This window comes from Mesoplodon bidens (assembly GCF_964165515.1).
Source record: "Mesoplodon bidens genome assembly, chromosome: 15".
In the NCBI taxonomy this organism is placed as follows: domain Eukaryota; kingdom Metazoa; phylum Chordata; class Mammalia; order Artiodactyla; family Ziphiidae; genus Mesoplodon; species Mesoplodon bidens.
Window position 1 is genome coordinate 88,120,304 of NC_138171.1, and position 15,720 is coordinate 88,136,023.

General features: G+C 58.9%; 1 protein-coding gene across 1 annotated transcript in view; it reads right to left on the minus strand.

The window, feature by feature from the left end:
• FAM20C (FAM20C golgi associated secretory pathway kinase) overlaps positions 1-15,290 on the minus strand; it is a 38,626-nt gene extending 23,336 nt beyond the window's left edge. The window contains exons 1-3 of the mRNA XM_081256851.1: positions 13,599-15,290; positions 11,670-11,845; positions 5,941-6,019 (exon numbers count right to left, since the gene is read on the minus strand). Coding sequence (XP_081112977.1) covers positions 5,941-6,019; positions 11,670-11,845; positions 13,599-14,209 — 866 coding nt within the window. The 5' untranslated portion in view covers positions 14,210-15,290. The remainder of the gene's footprint in view (positions 1-5,940; positions 6,020-11,669; positions 11,846-13,598) is intronic.
• Positions 15,291-15,720: the final 430 nt, after the last annotated feature.

Below are 15,720 nucleotides of genomic sequence, written 5' to 3' on the forward strand. Positions count from 1 at the left end.
TGAATGTTCCAACTCAACAGAAGCGTGCATTTTAAGAAGGCGGGAAAGTGGGGAATTACAAGTGTCGGTAGAGCTAAAATTGTATTGGATTTTATCAGCACTGATGATAGTTGCCCTTGATCTAACTGACCCTCCTCATACAACATACAGAGGAGACCAAGGCAGGCGGGGCGGCGGGTGAATCCATCAACAGTGAAGATGAAAACTCTTTGCTACCTTCGTCACCCAGGCACTGGGAAGAGGTGAGGGTATACACGGAATATAGTCTTACCTGGACGTTGGAAGGGGTTGAATTGTGTTCCCCCAAAATGGTACGTTGAAGTCCTAACCCTGGGGACCTGTGACTGGGGCCTTATTTGGAAATAGGGACTTGGCAGATGGGATTCATTAAGAAAAGGTCACAGTGAGTCAGGGTGGCCCTGAGTCCAGTGACTGGTGTCCTTATAAGAAGAGGGGAATTTGGACACAGACCCGCAGGAGAGGCCACGCGAAAACAGAGGCAGAAAAGGGAGTGACCTGGCCACAAGCCACAGAACGCCAAGGATCGACAGCCACGCCCAGAAGCTGGAAGAGGCAGGAAGGACCCTCTAGAAGCCTTCGGGGGAGGCGGTCCTGCGACACCGTGGTTTCTGACTCTGGTCTCCGGAACTGAGGAAGAAGAGCTTCCTGATTCTCTAAGCTGCCCAGGTCGTGATGCTTCCCGAGGGCAGCCTGGGACACTCACACAGTGTGGACGCATCGGGTTAGAGCTCAGCTGTTGTTATAAATTAAGGAACCAGAAATGAACCCACATGTTAACGACGTCAAAGACGATGATGGCCACTGCTTTGAGATCTGAGTAGGGACAGTGCAGTGGTCACTCCAGCCACATCTAATGCTGGCCAGTGCCCTTGGGTGCCCTCGGGCACTCTGAGCTTCAGTCTCCTTGTCCACAACAAGGTCTGTGGGGTAACAGTGGCCTCCCTGTCTGGGTCCGTGAGGCACTGTGTCTGGCGTGGTGCCCTTTCGTGCACCCACGACCTCGGCCTCATCTACCTCCAGGCTGGGGGGGTGCCTTCTTTGGGGGTGCCTTCCACTGTCCCCTCAGCTCCTGAGCCCTGCATGACAAGTGCTCGGTAAGCCAGACTCGAAATGACCCAGTTCAGACTCACTGAGCCTGGCCCGTGGGGTTTTTCTCCTCTTCTTCTGCTTTGCAAGTGATGCTGGGTCTGTGGAGCCCCAGCGACCGGCTCGTCTGTCCTGCAGGTGTCGTCTTGCTGTTGGAGTTATTTTCCCCTCAGAGCTACCACAGGGGCAGGTGTGCTTTCCTTCCCTCCCTGCGTCTGAACACGCTTTGGGTCCCAAAATACACACGGCACAGAGGGCGCTGTAGCTCCGGATTCCAAACGCTCAGGAGGCGGCCCGGATGTTTTGGTGAAAACGGACCGTTAAAGCAGCCTCGCCAGGCCACGGGGAGCGATGGGTTGCCTGCTGGCAAGTGACCTGAGCAGAAGCGCGGCTGCAGCTCTGTTTCCAGCCTGCATTCAGCTGTTGCGCCCTAAATAGCCACTGTTCAAGTGCACCAAATAGTCATCATCCCTCGAATGTTTGCAAGTCACAATTGCAAACTCCAGCACACCCAGACAATCAGAGAGCAAGGCCTGACTCGGGGAGGGGACTGCAGTGGCTCCTGGAGCCCCACCGGGGCTGAACTTACTGTCTTCCTTACCGGAGATACAGAGGTCCCAGAACGGCAGGGGCCCGAAGCCTCCTGTAATCCAGCCTCATGCAGCGTAAGGCAAGCGAGGCCCAGAGAGGGGAGGGAGTGTTGCAAGGTCACACAGCAAGGATACTCTCTATGGCTAGGCCTCACCTTCTAGGGGCCTCCACGTGCACCTGCTCCCTGCCTGGACCCCCCCCACACACACACACACATGGCCCCGCAGGCCACTGGCACCTAGGTCAGAAGCCTTCACTCTCAGCCCCGACCACGTCTGTCACTGTGCCCAGGGGTTCTGCCTCTCCCAAGTGTCTCTAGGAGCCACGCTCATCCCCCATCCTCACGCCTCCTCAGGCGCAGACGCCAGCACCTCCCATCTGACACCCAATAAGCCCTCCCACCCTCCCCGCATAACGTGGCTGACTGACACTCCTGGAAAAAATCCAAACATCCAGGCCCAGATGCCCTGCAGAGTCTGACCCCTGCCCCTCTCCAGCTGCCTGGACTCATCTCCCCTCGAGTTCTGTGCTCAAACACAGAACTGTCCCACAGAACTTTCTGTGATGCTGGGCATGTCCAACACGGCACCACCAGTTACGTGCAGCCACTGATGCCTCAGGTGTGGCTGGTGTGACCGAGAGACTAGGTTGTAACTTCATCTCACTTAAATTAACCTCAGGATAAACAGCCATGTGATGTAGTCCTCTGCACAACAGCACTGGTCCTCCAGACCGTAGAAGCCACCCGGTCCTGGAATGTGCCGCCTCCTCCAGGCTGGCCTTCTGGCCTGGGGTGCTGTCCGCCTGACCGTCACACTTGTGCTCAGGCCTCAGCTGGAGGTCACTTCTGAGAAACCTTCCAGCTGCCTCCCAAGTGCTCACCAGCCCTCAGTCTCCCGTCTGCCGTCAGTGGCTCGTTCTCTTGTTCGTTCTGCAGACGGATGTGTAGCACCCACCGAGGACCAGGCCCTGCGCAGTGGAGCAGACACACTGCTCTCTGTCCCGCCCTAAGCAGCAGCAGTGCCGGGCCTGAGTCACGCCTGCATTCCCTGAGCCTGGCAGGAGGCCAGGCCGGGCTCAGTGCTGGTGGGGTGACTGAATGCATATCTCTGCCAGCAGGTGGTCACAGCTAGTGTTACGGGCACACCTGGACGCTTCCTTTGCAAGAAGCAGGTTGAATCCTGTTGCAAAGCCTGTACAATCTGGTGCATTTGCCCAGCCCCACCCTGACTTGCCAAACACCAGCACCTCCCGGCTTCCTTCTATAAACTTGGTGTCCTGTCTCCTAAACCAGTCCAATAGAGTTTAGACCTCAAACCTCTTCCTACAATGCTTTTGTTGACAGATGGATAAACTGAGTCCCAGTAAGGGGGAATGAATTTACTGGAGGTCACACAGCAATGGCCTTGCCAGACCTGCTGTCACTGTGGATCCATCAATGCTTCTGAACTTCAGCCACACACATCACCTGCACCACTATTACCTAGCATGTACATTTTTCGATATTAAAATTTAAATACTACACCAAAAGCACGAGCAACAACAACATAATAGTTAAACCCCACATCCTCAAAATGAGAAACTTGTGCCTCAGAGGACACCACGTATGTGATAAGGGTCTTATATCCAAAATATATAAAGAAGTCTTACAACTTACTAATGGAAAGACAACCAACTAAACAACGGCAAAAGATCTGAACAGACGCTTCTCCAAAGAAGCTCTAAATGACCAACAAGGATGTGAAAAGACACTCGACACCATTAGTCAGTAGAGAACTATGAGTCAGAACCTCAAGGAGACACCATGTCACACACCCACCAGGATGGCGAGGACCAGAAAGGCGGATAAAGACAAGTATTGACGAGCAGCACGTGGAGATGGCTGGTGGGGCTACACGTTACATAGCCGCCCAGGAAAAGCGTCTGCAGCTCCTCAAACAGTTACACTTAGTTATTATGTGACCCAGCAATTCCACTCCCAGGCATACAGCCGGGAGGAATGAAAACATATGTCCACCCAAAAACCTGTACATGAATGTTCATACGGCATTATTCATACAGCCAAAAAGTGGAAATAACTCAGATGCCCATTAACGGATGAAAGTACAAGTAAAATGTGGTCCATCCACACTGTGGAGTATTGTTCGGCCACAGAAAGGAAGGAAGCTCTGACACCGGCCACAACGCGGATGAACCTTGAACACATGATGCTCAGTGAGAGACGCAGACACAAAGAATCAGATAGTGTGTGATTCTGTTTACGTGCAACTCCAAGACGGGCAAGTCCACAGAGACAGAAAGTAGAGTAGTGGTTGTCCAGGCCTGGAGGGAGGGCAACATCGGACAAGGTTTTTTTCTGGAGGAACGAAAAGGTTCTAAAATTGTGGTGATGGATGCACCGTGAATCCCGTGAATATACTGAAAGCTATTGAACTGTAGACTTTAAGTGGCTGAATTATGAAATATGTAAATTACATCTTGATAAAGCTGTTAAAAAATCTTACTTTAACACTAAAGCAAGAATACTCAGCAACTCATGGGCTAATGCACTATTTAAATATTTTTCAATGTCTATTAAAAATATATACCCATTAAACTTTAAATGGTGGGGCTTCCCTGGTGGCACAGTGGTTAAGAATCCGCCTGCCAATGCAGGGGACACAGGTTCGAGCCCTGGTCCGGGAAGATCCCACATGCCGCGGAACAACTAGGCCCGCGCACCACAACTACCGAAGCCCGCATGTGCCTAGAGCCCACGCACAGCAACAAAGACCCAACGCAGCCAAAAATAAAAATAAATAAAATAAATAAATTAAAAAAAAACTTTAAATGGTCATGCACATACCACGTAAATTACACTTTGCAGCCCCCCAGGCTCTACCTCCCACCTCAGGGCTGTTCCTCTCTAGACCCTCTCAGCATACATCCTTCAAGGTCTCAGAGGAAAAATACTGCCACCTAAGTAATTCAGAATCTTCAACTTACAAAGCTCTGGGCGTACCTGGAGACGATTTACTGGACTGTGGACAATACACCACCGAGACGGGGGGCCTGTGTGGCCGACGGGGCGACAAAGACATTGTGGTTTTCGGCTATTGTCCCGGATTCCTGCCAGGGAGGGGTCCAGGCCCACCTGTCACCTGGCCGTCAATGCAGCATCCGAGCTCGACCCCGCCTGGCACACCCTCCTCCCGGCACAGCTCCATACTCACTGTTGCGACATCAAGAAGCCTGGAAGGGGCCCCTCTACTCAAGCTCCAGTCTGAGAGGGCACAGAGGAGCCTACGGTGGCCAGAAAGTTCTATGAGGAGCCCCCTCCCCTCCAGAACCTTCCCAAGGAGCCCACATGCAGCCTAGGCCTCACCTCACCCAAATCACCCCTCATGAACGTTGGGGTTCTGTCCTGTGTGAACCAGGCTGGCCGTCCACCCTGGTCACAGATAGCTGCTCCTTTTGCGGGGGGCCCATGCCCTGGAGCTTTGCCGCAGTCCCCACCCAGCCCAGCAGCCCCACATGACCTGAATGGCTTCATGGGCTTTTGGGGGTGCAACCCATGCTTTAAAAACAATGAACCATCTCAACAGTGCAAAAATGGCCCTTTTTGAAACTAACCAAAGATGGCAAACAACCTGGGCCCATGCAGGACAAGCAAGCCCCAGGACCATCAGAGTGGACATCACAAACCACAGGTGCTCATTTCTGGAGTAGTCTGGCTTCCAAATGTTCCTTCTCCACCATCCCCACAGTTTTCAGATGCCACTGAGGGGTTCATTTTGATTTTGGTAGCACAGTTTCTATTTTATCTAGAATAGGGATCGGGGGTCAAATCAGCTGACCCACTAGTTTTAGAAATAAAGTTTTGGGGCCTCCCTGGTGGCGCAGTGGTTGAGAGTCCGCCTGCCGATGCAGGGGATACGGGTTCGTGCCCCGGTCTGGGAGGATCCCATATGCCGCGGAGCGGCTGGGCCCGTGAGCCATGGCCACTGAGCCTGCGCATCCGGAGCCTGTGCCCCGCAACGGGAGAGGCCACAACAGTGAGAGGCCCGCGTACCGCAAAAAAAAAAAAAAAAAAAAAAAAAAGAAATAAAGTTTTACGGGCAGGGCTATGCGCGTTCACAGACATAGAGTCTGGCTGCTCTCGGGCGAGGACAGCAGAGCTGAGAGGCTGAGACACAGATCACACGACCTGCGCACTCCCGACCACAGCCCCTCGCACCTGACCCCCACCGGCCCGGCACTTACTTCATGGGTTTGAACAGTGCTTGCCCGTAGTTCTGGAAGGTCATGATGAGCTTGAGTTGTGTGCCCCCCGACTTCATGGCTGCAACAGGAGGGAAAGAATACAGGGTCACCTGCTGCCTTGGGGCAGGCCCGTGAGCTTGATGATGCACTGCTTCAGGGTCTGGGGGGACCCCCGGGTAGCGGTGGCCTGAGGCTGTGGGGTTAGGTCAGGGTATGGGTGCAAATGTGAGGGTCGTGGCGGTGGAGTGGTGAGGGTCCGGGACCAAGGCCTGGGGCAGGCAGATGTTTCAGGGTCAGGAAGCACCAACCAGGGGCTGGAGGAGCCGTGCTGAGGAGGGTGGACGGGGCCTGGGAAAATGGGCCGACGGCAGAGGTGGCGGGAGGGTGCCACACTGGAGGGTTGGGTGTGCAGTGGCCCCAGCTGGCGCCCTAGACGGTGTCTCTGCTTGCCCCGACCTCGGCCCCCTCTGTTGAAGGGGGCTCAGCACACCCACCCAGCCTCCCCCATGGGGCTGGGGGCAGGGCGGAGACCCACTCGTCGGTGCCTCAGGGGACTCAGGTGAGCATGGGGACGCGTTGCACCCTCTCCCGGGGTTACTCTCGTGGTGACCGGGGTCACGCCAGTGAAGCACCTGGAACAGCGTCAGGCACATTCAGGTCAGCGGACTTCAGGGGCGAGAGAGGCAGAACCTCAAGGTCCAAGTTCCCAGATGTTTCAGGGGCTGCAGGGCTCCGTGGGCGCTGAGGCCAGACCTGTCCTCCAGGTCCCCGGCCACCTGCCTGACTCCTGCTGCCAGGTCAGCAGCTCCATCTGAAGGGGACCTGGACTCAGCATCGGAGACAGTGTGACCCAGGTCTGTGCGTGAAGCTCCCCGAGCCTGTGCCCTCCCCATTCCTAACAAGATCCCTGACCCATATTTGGATGGGCCACCCTGACTTTAAATGAATGAACTCCGTCTTCTGGAGACTGGTGGACCACACAGACACCTCCATGTGGGAGGTGCTGCCAGGTGCCAGCAGGGCCACTGACGTTGTGCCCTCAGCCTCGGCCAGTTCATCTGTGAAGTAGGACCAACGTCTGTCCTTAGGAGTCACGGTCAGGACGCTGGTCCAGCTGTTTTCACAGCCCCTGCCTTGATTTAAGGGCCAGAAGAAGCGAGGCCTGGCCCAAGGACGGCTCAGGTTTGGAGAATGTGACACCGGGAGCAGCTGGGCTCTCTGTTCTCCCCGCCCACCCCACAGCCACGGAGAAAGGCGAGAGCGCGTCCATTTACAGGCACTGAGGGGCCAGCCCCGTGGGCCCCTACCCCACGTAAGCCTGTGCTCCGGCCTGGGTCCTCGGCCCAACTCAGGGGTGCAGCCCAGACTTCAGTCCACGACACAGGCCCCAGGATGTTTGAGAAGCAACAGCTTCCAGCCTGGACTACGACTGACGCTGTGATTTGCCACAATCCAGCTCACCCTTATTGGGGGAATTCTGCTTACTTGAAAGGGAAACCACAGCACCGCCCCAGGTGGAAACCAGCTCCCGCCCTGGACTTAGATGGAACCCAGTCGGAACACACCCCTGCTGGATTCCGGGGCCGTGGCTGCCAATGGTTCAAAATGGAGAAAGCAAGCGCCGGTGGGTGCAGCCGGGTCAGCACCGCACAGGCTTTGTTTTTGACCTTCAACCCGACAGCGGAGAGAGATGAGGGGGAGCTCAGCTATTCACCGTCTTCTCCGGGTCCCCAGGGGGGCCTTTGTCCTTCCTCCAGGATGACTGAAGGCCCCTCTGGCCCTGGGTTTGGGCGTCCAGCTTACTGGGCATTTTCAGTTCCCTTCCTCCAGGTCAGTCGAGCCAGGCTCCTGGGACTGGGGCATGAAGTGGTGGTGTCCCCGGGGTAGGAGGGGGACTGTAGCCTTTCTGGGCCCAGAGCCACCTTCCTGAGCAGCCCGCTCATTAGGCAGGGCGGCCCTACGGCCCCCAGGGCTGCAGGTCAGTGAGCGCCCAGGACTTCCGTCCCGTGGAGCCGTCTCCACTGCTCGGCACCACCATGGCTTTGTCCTGATCTGGATGAGCAACTGCGGGGTCTGTGCTTCAGGCCAGAGGCTGCCCGAATCCTCTCCTGCTGAGTGACTTCTTTTTAAGTAACTCCAAGTACAGAGTAGTTAATTGTGTCATTTATTCTTTGCATCCATGATTGTGCACAATAGTGATTTAATTCAACACTACCACTGGCCCAGCCAAAGCCTCCGCAGGCCTGGCTTCAGGGTCCTGAGCCTCTTTAAAGGCGGCTAATAGCCATTACCAAGCAGCCGGGAGCCCAGGTCTAAAGAAATCTCCGCTGGCCACATGCGTTTTGTGGGCGGATCAAGGGGCTCTGAACGGGGAGCCTTGACGGAACGGTTCTGAGGGAAAGCATCGGGGGCCTCGCAGGACCCGTTCTCACGGCCACACCATTTCTGGGCTCATGTTCCAAGACTGAAGTGACCATTTGGGTCCAGACACAGCCCAGAGCTGGGGGCAGAGATGTGCTGACCGTGGGCAAGCCTGCCCTCCCGGAAGCCTGTTCCCCGATTTGCAGGGGTTGGGAGATGGGCTGGATTTCTAGCTCTTCTTCCATTTTAAGCTCAAAAGGACGGCGCTGCTGAACCCTGACTCCCAAGGCAGGTTCCCGGCTCCCATGGGGCCTCCGAGGGCTGCACCCCCCAGGTCACAGCAGTGTCAGGGGCAGGGCCTCCAGCAGCAGACAGCTCTTGTCCAGGGACCCCGGTCTGCAAACCCACCCAGTGGCTCTGCTAAGCCAAGGGCCCAGTCAGAGGCTGCTGTTTCAGCCGCTGGGTGTCCAACGAAAACGACCAGCTGGATGTGGGGGCAGACACCCCCGGGGAGGTGTGCATTCCCCGGGGACGCCTGCAGCCTGGCCGGGCCAGCCCCTCTCCTGCTCCCCACCTAGCAGGAGCCTGGGCCCGGACACTTGCAGCCATGCTCCCGGAGGCTCCACTGGGCTCCAGGTGAGAAGATGTCCTGCTTCCTCAGGAAGAGGGGCCTTCTCTCAAGTGTGAACTTGCTGGGAGCACCTCCAGGCACGTCCAGGCACAAGGCCGCACATAGTGGGGTGAGCGTCCGGTCGAGGCCTTCAGCAGGCTCCAGCTTGCCCAGTGCTGGCCGCCCCACACACAGGTAACCAGCGGGGACACGGCTTAGCCTCTGCTCCTACCTCTTCCTCTTCCTCACCAAAACCTCTCAACAGCCCTGTGAGGCAGGTTTCATGGATCCACACCCGTCTTCAAAATCTCTGGGGCAGAAGTGTTCAGGGGTTTTGAAAATTTCAAATGACAAGAGTTGCAGGTGGTGTATCCACCCCACAGATCCTGTAGCCCTGAGCGGGTCGGGGGAGAACCCCGGAATTAAATGCACTCCATGGGAACATTCACTCCAAGTGAGAAAAACAAGGGTTTATAAACAGTCTCTCATTTTAGGTTTTGCCTCCATGTCCGTTCATGTTGGGTCGGGTTTTGCTGTCAAATGGGTTATGATTTCAGATTTGCAAGCTGGAGATTACAGGGTCGAGGATATGACCACGTCTGTGAGCCACAGGAGACACGGGGAGGCCCACAGAAGTTAACCCATCTGCCCAGAGTCACGCTGACTCGTGACTGGGGGAGCCGGGACACACCAGGCCTGCTGTTCGCTGTGGGTGATGATACCCGGGGTCCCACCAAGTCAACCTTCCCATGCTCATCAGGCACCTGTGAATGCCAGCCTGGGCTCTGACTGGCCCACGGCCCCAAGGAACATGCTGGATTAGGACCAGCTAGGCCAGGGTAGTCCAGCGGGTGAGATCAGCTCAAACAGCCCACAGGACACACATGGGCAGGCACTCACCCCAGGTCACCCTGTCAGGCGCAGAGCAAGCCAGAACTCTGGGACGTCAGGCAGCCTAGGCACCACTGCCCAGGACCAAAGGGGGTGGGGGTGCCCCAAGGCCAGGCCCCCGGGAGAATGGGGGAGGAGGGTGCCCAGGGCGGGCAAAGCTTCCTGTGAGCCCCCGAGGCTTGTCCTCTGCCTCCGGCGGCTCCCTGGGCTCCTGGGCTCTGCTATCTGCACAGGGCAACGTCCAGTGAGAGCTGGGAGGCTGTCTGTCCTCTGAGGGGAATGGTGAGCCTGGCTGGCCTGTGGGATCCTTGCAGCCCTGCCTCTAACCAAGACCCTGAACAAAGCCCGAGTTAATACTGTACAAGACTGGGTGCACTGTCCATCTTCTTGAAATAAGATGCAGTGTGCCTGAGCCCACTTGACAGATGGGAGACTGGGGCAGACAGCAGCCTGCAACCATGAATGCTGCACTTCCCTAAACCCCAATTTTAAAACGCTGTTGTCATTTTCCCAAAAGGCCCACGCTCCCTGCCCCCTTCCATCATGAAAGCCTTCGCCCCATTCAAGACCTGGTCCTCCCAGGTGGAGGTCACCTCCTCGCTAATCACTCTCGACTTTATCTGTCCATCAGCATGTGCAGGTCAGGACGCAGCAGAAGCTTGTTGAGGCTGGATTCACCCCCAACTCCCACGGCCTGGAAAGGGGCCCTGAGATGCAGGAGGTGCTCAGGAGAATCCGCTGAACAGATGACAAATGGTCATCGCATTGGATGTTTCTCTAACGACCTCGTCTACTCAGGAGAGAAGGGGACACCCCGGCTGTGGCGTCTCCCATGCAGTCCTCTTCATCCACACGGATTGCCTTCCAGCACAGGAGGAGGGCTGGGTGGGGCTGGGGGCCGGGAGGCACTCAGATTCCTCCTGGGCAGCAAGAAGGAGGGGAGACCACCATGGTGCCCCGGCGAGTTCTCTCTCAGGGTGAACAACCACATGCTAGGGAGAAGGGTGGTGCTGCCAAACAGCTCAGCACCGGGTGGAGACACCCAACACAGCCTCTAAAGAGCTCTGGAAGCCCAGGCGCCAGCCTCGCAGGCAACTCCCAACTCCCTGGGCATCAGCCCAGGTTAGCAGAGCCCCTTCAGCCTCAGGATGGCCCAGACACCAGTAAGACAGTGCCTGGAACCCCCTGCTCCCAGCACTCATGCTCCTGGGGCCTCCCTCCACCCTACGCGCCTCCTGGGACTGTTCCTCCCACCCAGGGCCTCTGCCCACCCCCTCTGCCCTTGGAGCTATTAGTGACTAATCGGGACCTTCACAAACAATTGCCTACAGGCCTGCGAACAATGGCATCAAACCTCCACACTCAGAAACCACTACCGACACGGTTTCCTGAAATCAGTAACTGGATGCCCTGAAACTTCTGATTCAGCAGATCCCAAAGAACTCAGAGATGTCTCCTCCGAACCACTCAGTGTATGGGGCTCTGCCCTGGATAGAGTTGAGCCCTTGTCACTCCCCGCCCACACGAATCCCAGGAGCACCTGGTGGGCTCCGAGGCAGAGCCTCCCCAGACAACCAGAAGATGCTGAGCTCTCCAAGGCGTCTCCCTGCAACTGCCAGGGGTGCCTCTTCTTAAGCCGCGGTGGGGACCCGTGGTGCACCCCCCCCAGCAGAACAACAGGACTGGCTGGGCGGCGTCTGGCCCTGCCTGGCTCATCTTGCAACAGCAGAAGGCAGCCTCCCGCTGCCCCCAAATACTGACAGCATCGAAGGCCTGCAGGCGCCTCCTCTGGGAAGGCTGCCAGTATAACTCGCCCATGAGGTGATGCTCCAGCAAGGAGAGCTGGCCGGGCAGGGAGGGCACCTACCAACACTGGTGATCTTCTGGCCGCCGAGGTCACGCAGCAGGGCCTCCACCGCTGGGTTGTGTCGAGAGTACAACTCATAGCGGTTGATGCCGATGTGGAATTTGAGCCAGTTGGGATAGGAGTCCACGGCCGCGTCCCCTGTGGGTAGGAATTCATCCTCAGGACCTTCGTGTGGCCTGCACAAAGGAAGGTGACCCAGGTCAACAGGGAAAGAACAGAACAGCAAGGTCTCGAGATGGATGGGGGAGTTGGCATCGATGCCAAGGTTTTCACTTTGGATCCAAACAAATATGGATTTATTCAGAGGTGCCTCTACTCAGACAGGACCCTGCGACGTACGCACTTTTTCTGTGGCTGTTGTTCCACCAACTAATAATACATTTGAAGGCCTATAATTCTCACTTACCCTTGGGAGACGCCACAGACAGCTATAACTAAAGCAGACCAAACCCAGACCGTCAGCGCTAGGCCCCGCCGCGTCTGTCCCAGGGTCACTGAAACAGCCTGACAAGCATGGTGTCAGCCTGGGGTGCGAGGGGCTGCCGGCTTCCTGGGGGCAGATGAGCTCAGTCTGGCGGAAACCTTCGCTGGGTGCTGTTTTGGGGCAGCAATGATTCAAGAGGCTAAATTTGATTTTCAGGAAGCAGCCTTGGGTGGGGAGAGAGGAAAGTGGCACTCACTCCAGCCGAGGCCCAAATTGAGGACCTGCTGCCAACGTGGCCCCTCCTTGTCTCTTGAGCCAAAGGGCCAGTCTGGGGGAGGACAGGCCCTGTTTGCTGCTGGAGGGAAAAGCGGAACTTGTCTAAGCACTAATTCACCTGAAAGTGAGGCCTTTTCAGCCCCAAGTTCTGCCCCACAATGGACACGATGGGTTACGAGAAGCTGCCCAAGGGCCCCATCCCTGACCACTGGCTCTGGGCTCTGGCTCTCCTACAAGGAGGCCCAGGTCTAGCACACTGTTCTGCCTCTCAAACTTCTGAGCCTCTCCGTGAACCTGGCCAGCAGACAAAGCTCAGAGGCCACCAAACACCTTGGTGTGTTTAGACAGAAAACACTGGGTCTGGTCCAACTGCAAAGGAGAAGGGATTTTATGAGATGTTTTGGAAACCTGGCCTTTCCCCTCTGTTGCCTGTGTAACCTTTGCAGGTACTTATTTATCCTGGCCTTGCTGTTGGTTAATATTTCACCACCCAGGGCGGCAGCATCTGCTTATTTTGATCTGTGTGGCTGAGGAGGGCCTTGGGGGAGGGGTTTAAAGCAGGACAGTTTAAAGAGATGCTCCTGGGGGACGCTACTCGCCTTTTAGGAAGCTGTCACACCGTTGCAGCCTGGGTGGGGGGGGGAAAAACCCTTGGTTATGCCTCATGGGGGCCAGCGTGCCCCTCTGATAATTTTTTCTCAGGGACTGGTTTACAAGGCTCATGAGGCCTCTCCAGACCTTCCCGACACGTCCACCAGAGCGGTGTTGCCAAAAGCACTGGCAGGCAGCGGCTTCCCAAGGAAGCACCTTCACTCACTGCCTGAGTCCCTTTGTGAGCCAGTGACCAGGGCCTTGCAGGCCAGCACTGCTTTCCTGTAAATGCAGAACTCAAGCTTCCCGGCTCCTGCCTGCCATGTCTGCCTTCCAGGTCAGTGGCCACAGGAAACAGCTCCCAAAGCACCCAGCAGCCCTTCTCAGGGAGGCAGTCATTCTGGAGACACAGGCAGTGCCCAGAGCCTGCACGCTGCCCGCCCCACAAAGATCCCCTTCCCGGGGCCTCTGCCATGGGGTCCACGCCCTCTGCGAGTTTCTGACCCTGAGCCTCTTTACACAGCGCCTTGGATGTGCAAGGACACTTTCTGGGGTGGATCTTTATTCTCAAGGGGCGCATGGCTGCCTTGGGTGTCGGGCCTGCCAGCACCCCCCTCAGCAGCCGCAGCCCCACTCACCAGTCTGGGTTCTCCGCTGCCGCCGCCTTGGGGTTGAACCTGATGTCGCTGTTCACGTTGAAGAGGACGTCGTCCTCCGTTAGCGGCGGGATGGCTGCCTGGTACAGCGGGTGCTGGAACAGCCTGGCCAGGAGGGAGCCGTCCCCGCTCGGGCCGGGGGTCGGCACAGGTCCACGCGGACCGGAGTCTCTGAGCAGCGGCCGGTGACCGGGGTCTAAGGGTCGCAGGGCGCCGGGATCCTGCCCCGGCAAGGCGCCCTCAGCCGGTTCGGCTGCGGGTGGCAGTTTCTCAAGCGAGTGGGAAGTGAGGTTGGAGGAAGGGTCGGAGCTGAAGTCCTGCAGGATGCGCAGTGTGTGCTTGTTGGGCCAGCCCGCGTCGCCGGCGGCGGAGGCTGCTGCCGGGGGCTCCCCCGGGCGTCCGCGCGCCTGGGCCCAGCCGGGTGCCGCCGCCTCGGCCGCGGGCTGCGCGCAGGAGCAGCCGGGTTCCCCCGAGGGCTGCGCTCCGCTCCGCTCCAGCTTGGGCAGCAGATCCAGCACGATGTGCAGCGCGCAGGCCACCAGGAACGCCATCAGGATGAGCACGCGGAACCTGCGCACCAGGATCATCTTCATGGCCCGGCGGGCGAGCGGGGCCTGGAACTCCGGGCGCCCCCAGAGCGCGCTCCGCCCGTGCCCTTCTAGTCTTGGCTTGGCACGAATGCGGTGCCGCGGCGCGGATCAAGGTCCATCTGGCGTCGGCCAGCTACTCGTCCCGGGGCTGTCCCACGCGTAGGGCGCCCACCGCCAAAGCGCCCGCTCGCCGGGCCATTTCGGGGCCGTTACCTCTCGCCTCTCCGGAGCGGCCGCGCCCTCAGCCGGCCGGGCCCGGCGGCCCTCGTCCGCGAAGCTGGGGGCGCAGCTCGGGGAGGCCCCGCGCACGTAGCGGCCCGCTTGGGTCTCCGGGGCCGCGGCCGCGCTCATCAGGCGCGCAGGGGCCGGACACTTAGGCCCATCCCGGCCAAGGCGCGGCGGCCTGGGGTGGGGGTGGGGGGTGGCGGCGACCGCGCGGCGCAATCCGATCCGAGGCTCGGCGCAGTCTCTTGCGCTGCTCCGTGGGCCGCGCTAGGCGCCGGGCCGGCCGGGCGGAGAAGGGGCGGCTCCTTCGGGCAGGGCTCGGTTCTCTCACGCTGCGGCCCGCAGGCGGGGACCTGGAGGGGAATGAGGGCGCAGGGCCGCGGGGACCGAGGAGGGGAAGGGAACGGGGGGGCGGGCGCACGGAGCGTCCGGCGAAGTCCCCGGGCAGGTGCACCGGCCGTCCCCGGAGCGTAGCCCCCGCACAGCCGAGCCTCTCCCCGGGCGGTCAGATATCCGAGCGCCGCGGAGCCGCCCCCCGCGTCAGCGCCCGCAGATTGGCGGAGCCGCAGCCCCGCGAGCCCGGGCCTACGCTGCTCCCTCTGTTTTCTCCTCCCCTCGGCCGCGCCCCGCGATGCTCTGCAGCTCCCGGCCCGCTAAAGAGAGGGCGCTTTCTTCCCGCGGTTTGACCGGAGAAGACAGAGAGGAAAGCAGACGGCGCTGATCCCGCGCTGCGGGTTCTGCCGAGAAGGGCTCCTCGGCCTGGCTGCCGCGCCCAGGACCTCGGCCCGCCCGGGGCAGGCCGCCGCCAGCTGCAGCCTCGCGGCTCCTCCCGGATAAGCCGAGGGCCAGAACCCAGGCCAAGTCCCTCCCCGGAGGCGCTGGGCGTCTGCGCCGCCGGATGAGCTCCTTCTGGGCGGCGACCTTATGCCCCACGCCCCCGCCTCGGGCGGGTGCCGCGCCCCAGGCGGCCGCCGAAGGGGAGGAGGAGGGGGCGTTAGGGTCGCCACCGCTGGAGATGAGGAGAGGAGCGGGGTGTTGGCCCAAACCCGGAGGGGAGGCCCGCACCGGGGCGAGGCTCCTGCACGCTGGGGCCCCATCCCACCTCGAGGGGACCACGCCTGCGCCTTAACTATGGCGGCGCCGGTGCCCCAGTTAGAATTCGCTTGGCACAGAGAGGTGCCCGGTGTGTGCGGGAGGCGGCACCTCCCTCGCTTTGGGCGGGACTGTGTGTGTGTGTGTGTGTGTGTGTGTGCAAGCGCGCGCGTATCAGTTGGCCTCGCCAGATGCGC